Source organism: Salmo salar, chromosome 12 (genome assembly GCF_965601325.2).
Source record: "Salmo salar chromosome 12, fSalSal1, whole genome shotgun sequence".
In the NCBI taxonomy this organism is placed as follows: Eukaryota; Metazoa; Chordata; class Actinopteri; order Salmoniformes; family Salmonidae; genus Salmo; species Salmo salar.
In genome coordinates this window covers 73,992,867-74,001,271 of record NC_138302.1, presented here as the reverse complement: position 1 = coordinate 74,001,271, position 8,405 = coordinate 73,992,867, and the positions used below count along the sequence as shown (strand labels likewise).

Here is an 8,405-nt window from a genome sequence, read left to right as displayed (position 1 = left end):
CTCTCTCCCCCCCATCCCTCCCCCCCTCCCTCCCTCCCTCCCCCCTCTCCCCCTCTCCCCTCCCTCCCCCCTCCCTCCCTCTCTCTCCCCATCCCTCACTCCCCCCTCCCTCCCCTCCCTCCCTCCCTCCCTCCCTCCCTCCCTCCACACTCTCTCTCCATACCTCCCCCTTTCTCTCTCCCCCTCTCACTCCCTACCTCTCTCCCCCTTTCTCACTCCCTCCCTCCACCCTCTCCCTCCCTCCCTCCCTCCCTCCTTCCCTCCCTCCCCCATTTCTCCCTCCCTTTCTCCCTCCCTCCCTCTCTGTCTCTCTCTCTCTCCCCCCCATCCCTCCCCCCCTCCCTCCCTCCCTCCCCCCTCTCCCCCTCTCCCCTCCCTCCCCCCTCCCTCCCTCTCTCTCCCCATCCCTCACTCCCCCCTCCCTCCCTCTCCCTCCCTCCCTCCCTCCCTCCCTCCCTCCCTCCCTCTCTCTCCAGCTACAGGAGTACTATAAGAAGCAGCAGGAACAGCTGCATCTTCAGCTTCTGACTCAGCAGCAGCAGCAGCAGGCTGGGAAGCAGGCAGCCAAAGAGGTGAGACCCCTACGGAGTGATGTTATCAAGCGCACTTACAATCACACTCGTGCACAGTTGAAGTGGCCAACACATCGGTTAGGGGATTGTGGAGTATGTAGGGCACATGGAGGTGAAGTGCTGTAACTTACAGAGCGTTTGTACTGGGGCACCTCTTCCACCCTCCTCTATTCATCCTCCTCTTTCCCTCCTCTTTCCCTATCTCCTACTGTCCTCTTATCCTCTCCTTCTCTCCTTTCCTCCTTCTCTCCTCTTCCGGTCTTCTTGCCTGTGTTGTGTAGTCTGCCTCTCCAGACAGGGGTTACAATAGGGATGGAATATATTTCACTGTTCTGCACTAACACACCATGGTAAACCTCACTGTTAGAGAGCTCTGTGTTAATGCAGCATAAGGATTCATTTACATGGCTTCTGCGTTACGCCGTGTGTGTGTGTGTGTGTGTGTGTGTGTGTGTGTGCGTGCGTGCGTGCGTGCGGTGCGTGCGTGCATGCGTGAAGCCTGAGGTAAAATCCTTTTGTCGCCTAACTATCGGAGTTGCCTGACACACTTTTAATTGTCAATTAACCCCCGCAAGTATTGAAAACTGTGACAACACACACACACACTCCACCAGATTTACCCACACTAACAGGGATCCCGGTGGGTTTCAAGCAGGATCACAACACATAACGACAAAGAGCATCCAACAGATCTCACCAGATAACTGTCATAGAGGGTGTGTTGGGAGGGGACTTTGGATCAATTCACGCTTGTGAGATGTCAACCTGACACACATACAGTACATATTCACCATCCAACCTGACACACATACAGTACATATTCCCCATCCAACCTGACACACATACAGTACATATTCCCCATCCAACCTGACACACATACAGTACATATTCCCCATCCAACCTGACACACATACAGTACATATTCACCATCCAACCTGACACACACACAGTACATATTCCCCATCCAACCTGACACTCATACAGTACATATTCCCCATCCAACCTGACACACATACAGTACATATTCCCCATCCAACCTGACACACATACAGTACATATTCCCCATCCAACCTGACACACATACAGTACATATTCACCATCCAACCTGACACACATACAGTACATATTCCCCATCCAACCTGACACTCATACAGTACATATTCCCCATCCAACCTGACACACATACAACACATACTCCCCATCCAACCTGACACACATACAGTACATATTCCCCATCCAACCTGACACACATACAGTACATATTCCCCATCCAACCTGACACACGTACAGTACATATTCCCCATCCAACCTTACACACCTACAGTACATATTCCCCATCCAACCTGACACACATACAGTACATATTCCCCATCCAACCTGACACACATACAGTACATATTCCCCATCCAACCTGACACACATACAGTACATATTCCCCATCCAACCTGACACACATACAGTACATATTCCCCATCCAACCTTACACACATACAGTACATTTTCCCCATCCAACCTGACACACATACAGTACATATTCCCCATCCAACCTGACACACATACAGTACATATACCCCATCCAACCTGACACACATACAGTACATATTCCCCATCCAACCTTACACACATACAGTACATATTCCCCATCCAACCTTACACACATACATTACATATTCCCCATCCAACCTTACACACATACAGTACATATTCCCCATCCAACCTGACACACATACAGTACATATTCCCCATCCAACCTTACAGTACATATACCCCATCCAACCTGACACACATACAGTACATGTTCCCCATCCAACCTTACACACATACAGTACATATTCCCCATCCAACCTGACACACATACAGTACATATTCCCCATCCAACCTGACACACATACAGTACATATTCCCCATCCAACCTGACACACATACAGTACATATTCCCCATCCAACCTGACACACATACAGTACATATTCCCCATCCAACCTTACACACATACAGTACATTTTCCCCATCCAACCTGACACACATACAGTACATATTCCCCATCCAACCTGACACACATACAGTACATATACCCCATCCAACCTGACACACATACAGTACATATTCCCCATCCAACCTGACACACATACAGTACATATTCCCCATCCAACCTGACACACATACTGTACATATTCCCCATCCAATCTGACACACATACAGTACATATTCCCCATCCAACCTGTAACACATACAGTACATATTCCCCATCCAACCTGACACACATACAGTACATATACCCCATCCAACCTGACACACATACAGTACATATTCCCCATCCAACCTGACACACATACAGTACATATTCCCCATCCAACCTGACACACATACAGTACATATTCCCCATCCAACCTGACACACATACAGTACATATTCCCCATCCAACCTGACACACATACAGTACATATTCCCCATCCAACCTTACACACATACAGTACATATTCCCCATCCAACCTTACACACATACATTACATATTCCCCATCCAACCTTACACACATACAGTACATATTCACCATCAAACCTGACACACATACAGTACATATTCCCCATCCAACCTGACACACATACAGTACATATTCCCCATCCAACCTTACACACATACAGTACATTTTCCCCATCCAACCTGACACACATACAGTACATATTCCCCATCCAACCTGACACACATACAGTACATATTCCCCATCCAACCTGACACACATACTGTACATATTCCCCATCCAACCTGACACACATACAGTACATATTCCCCATCCAACCTGTACACACATACAGTACATATTCCCCATCCAACCTGACACACATACAGTACATATACCCCATCCAACCTGACACACATACAGTACATATTCCCCATCCAACCTGACACACATACAGTACATATTCCCCATCCAACCTGACACACATACAGTACATAATCCCCATCCAACCTGACACACATACAGTACATATTCCCCATCCAACCTGACACACATACAGTACATATTCCCCATCCAACCTTACACACATACAGTACATATTCCCCATCCAACCTTACACACATACATTACATATTCCCCATCCAACCTTACACACATACAGTACATATTCACCATCAAACCTGACACACATACAGTACATATTCCCCATCCAACCTTACAGTACATATACCCCATCCAACCTGACACACATACAGTACATGTTCCCCATCCAACCTTACACACATACAGTACATATTCCCCATCCAACCTGACACACATACAGTACATATTCCCCATCCAACCTGACACACATACAGTACATATTCCCCATCCAACCTGACACACATACAGTACATATTCCCCATCCAACCTGACACACATACAGTACATATTCCCCATCCAAACTGACACACATACAGTACATAATCCCCATCCAACCTGACACACATACAGTACATATTCCCCATCCATCCAACCTTACACACATATAGTACATATTCCCCATCCAACCTGACACACATACAGTACATATTCCCCATCCAACCTTACAGTACATATTCCCCATCCAACCTTACACACATACAGTACATATTCCCCATCCAACCTGACACACATACAGTACATATGCCCCATCCAACCTGACACACATACAGTACATATACCCCATCCAACCTGACACACATACAGTACATATTCCCCATGCAACCTGACCCACATACAGTACATATTCCCCATCCAACCTTACACACATACAGTACATATTCCCCATCCAACCTGACACACATACAGTACATATTCCTCATCCAACCTGACACACATACAGTACATATTCCCCATCCAACCTGACACACATACAGTACATATTCCCCATCCAACCTGACACACATACAGTACATATTCCCCATCCAACCTGACACACATACAGTACATATTCCCCATCCAACCTGACACACATACTGTACATATTCCCCATCCAATCTGACACACATACAGTACATATTCCCCATCCAACCTGTCACACATACAGTACATATTCCCCATCCAACCTGACACACATACAGTACATATACCCCATCCAACCTGACACACATACAGTACATATTCCCCATCCAACCTGACACACATACAGTACATATTCCCCATCCAACCTGACACACATACAGTACATATTCCCCATCCAACCTTACACACATACAGTACATATTCCCCATCCAACCTTACACACATACATTACATATTCCCCATCCAACCTTACACACATACAGTACATATTCCCCATCCAACCTGACACACATACAGTACATATTCCCCATCCAACCTTACAGTACATATACCCCATCCAACCTGACACACATACAGTACATGTTCCCCATCCAACCTTACACACATACAGTACATATTCCCCATCCAACCTGACACACATACAGTACATATTCCCCATCCAACCTGACACACATACAGTACATATTCCCCATCCAACCTGACACACATACAGTACATATTCCCCATCCAACCTGACACACATACAGTACATATTCCCCATCCAACCTTACACACATACAGTACATTTTCCCCATCCAACCTGACACACATACAGTACATATTCCCCATCCAACCTGACACACATACAGTACATATACCCCATCCAACCTGACACACATACAGTACATATTCCCCATCCAACCTGACACACATACAGTACATATTCCCCATCCAACCTGACACACATACTGTACATATTCCCCATCCAATCTGACACACATACAGTACATATTCCCCATCCAACCTGTAACACATACAGTACATATTCCCCATCCAACCTGACACACATACAGTACATATACCCCATCCAACCTGACACACATACAGTACATATTCCCCATCCAACCTGACACACATACAGTACATATTCCCCATCCAACCTGACACACATACAGTACATAATCCCCATCCAACCTGACACACATACAGTACATATTCCCCATCCAACCTGACACACATACAGTACATATTCCCCATCCAACCTTACACACATACAGTACATATTCCCCATCCAACCTTACACACATACATTACATATTCCCCATCCAACCTTACACACATACAGTACATATTCACCATCAAACCTGACACACATACAGTACATATTCCCCATCCAACCTTACAGTACATATACCCCATCCAACCTGACACACATACAGTACATGTTCCCCATCCAACCTTACACACATACAGTACATATTCCCCATCCAACCTGACACACATACAGTACATATTCCCCATCCAACCTGACACACATACAGTACATATTCCCCATCCAACCTGACACACATACAGTACATATTCCCCATCCAACCTGACACACATACAGTACATATTCCCCATCCAAACTGACACACATACAGTACATAATCCCCATCCAACCTGACACACATACAGTACATATTCCCCATCCATCCAACCTTACACACATATAGTACATATTCCACATCCAACCTGACACACATACAGTACATATTCCCCATCCAACCTGACACACATACAGTACATATTCCCCATCCAACCTTACAGTACATATTCCCCATCCAACCTTACACACATACAGTACATATTCCCCATCCAACCTGACACACATACAGTACATATGCCCCATCCAACCTGACACACATACAGTACATATACCCCATCCAACCTGACACACATACAGTACATATTCCCCATGCAACCTGACCCACATACAGTACATATTCCCCATCCAACCTTACACACATACAGTACATATTCCCCATCCAACCTGACACACATACAGTACATATTCCTCATCCAACCTGACACACATACAGTACATATTCCCCATCCAACCTGACACACATACAGTACATATTCCCCATCCAACCTGACACACATACAGTACATATTCCCCATCCAACCTGACACACATACAGTACATATTCCCCATCCAACCTGACACACATACAGTACATATTCCCCATCCAACCTGACACACATACAGTACATATTCCCCATCCAACCTGACACACATACAGTACATATTCCCCATCCAACCTGACACACATACAGTACATATTCCCCATCCAACCTGACACACATACAGTACATATTCCCCATCCAACAAGACACACATACAGTACATATTCCCCATCCAACCTGACACACATACTGTACATTTTCCCCATCCAACCTGACACACATACAGTACATATACCCCATCCAACCTGACACACATACAGTACATATTCCCCATCCAACCTGACATACATACAGTACATATTCCCCATCCAACCTTACACACATACAGTACATATACCCCATCCAACCTGACACACCTACAGTACATATACCCCATCCAACCTGACACACATACAGTACATATTCCCCATCCAACCTTACAGTACATATACCCCATCCAACCTGACACACATACAGTACATGTTCCCCATCCAACCTTACACACATACAGTACATATTCCCCATCCAACCTGACACACATACAGTACATATTCCCCATCCAACCTGACACACATACAGTACATATTCCCCATCCAACCTGACACACATACAGTACATATTCCCCATCCAACCTGACACACATACAGTACATATTCCCCATCCAAACTGACACACATACAGTACATATTCCCCATCCAACCTGACACACATACAGTACATATTCCCCATCCATCCAACCTTACACACATACAGTACATATTCCACATCCAACCTGACACACATACAGTACATATTCCCCATCCAACCTGACACACATACAGTACATATTCCCCATCCAACCTTACAGTACATATTCCCCATCCAACCTTACACACATACAGTACATATTCCCCATCCAACCTGACACACATACAGTACATATACCCCATCCAACCTGACACACATACAGTTCATATTCCCCATGCAACCTGACCCACATACAGTACATATTCCCCATCCAACCTTACACACATACAGTACATATTCCCCATCCAACCTGACACACATACAGTACATATTCCTCATCAAACCTGACACACATACAGTACATATTCCCCATCCAACCTTACACACATACAGTACATGTTCCCCATCCAACCTGACACACATACAGTACATATTCCCCATCCAACCTGACACACATACAGTACATATTCCCCATCCAACCTGACACACATACAGTACATATTCCCCATCCATCCAACCTTACACACATACAGTACATATTCCACATCCAACCTGACACACATACAGTACATATTCCCCATCCAACCTGACACACATACAGTACATATTCCCCATCCAACCTTACAGTACATATTCCCCATCCAACCTTACACACATACAGTACATATTCCCCATCCAACCTGACACACATACAGTACATATGCCCCATCCAACCTGACACACATACAGTACATATACCCCATCCAACCTGACACACATACAGTACATATTCCCCATGCAACCTGACCCACATACAGTACATATTCCCCATCCAACCTTACACACATACAGTACATATTCCCCATCCAACCTGACACACATACAGTACATATTCCTCATCCAACCTGACACACATACAGTACATATTCCCCATCCAACCTGACACACATACAGTACATATTCCCCATCCAACCTGACACACATACAGTACATATTCCCCATCCAACCTGACACACATACAGTACATATTCCCCATCCAACCTGACACACATACAGTACATATTCCCCATCCAACCTGACACACATACAGTACATATTCCCCATCCAACCTGACACACATACAGTACATATTCCCCATCCAACCTGACACACATACAGTA

General features: G+C 45.4%; 1 protein-coding gene across 1 annotated transcript in view; it reads left to right on the top strand.

The window, feature by feature from the left end:
* LOC106565700 (forkhead box protein P4) overlaps nt 1-8,405 on the top strand; it is a 182,401-nt gene that overhangs the window by 115,360 nt on the left and 58,636 nt on the right. Inside the window, exon 4 of the mRNA XM_082959567.1 lies at nt 477-572. Coding sequence (XP_082815693.1) covers nt 477-572 — 96 coding nt within the window. The remainder of the gene's footprint in view (nt 1-476; nt 573-8,405) is intronic.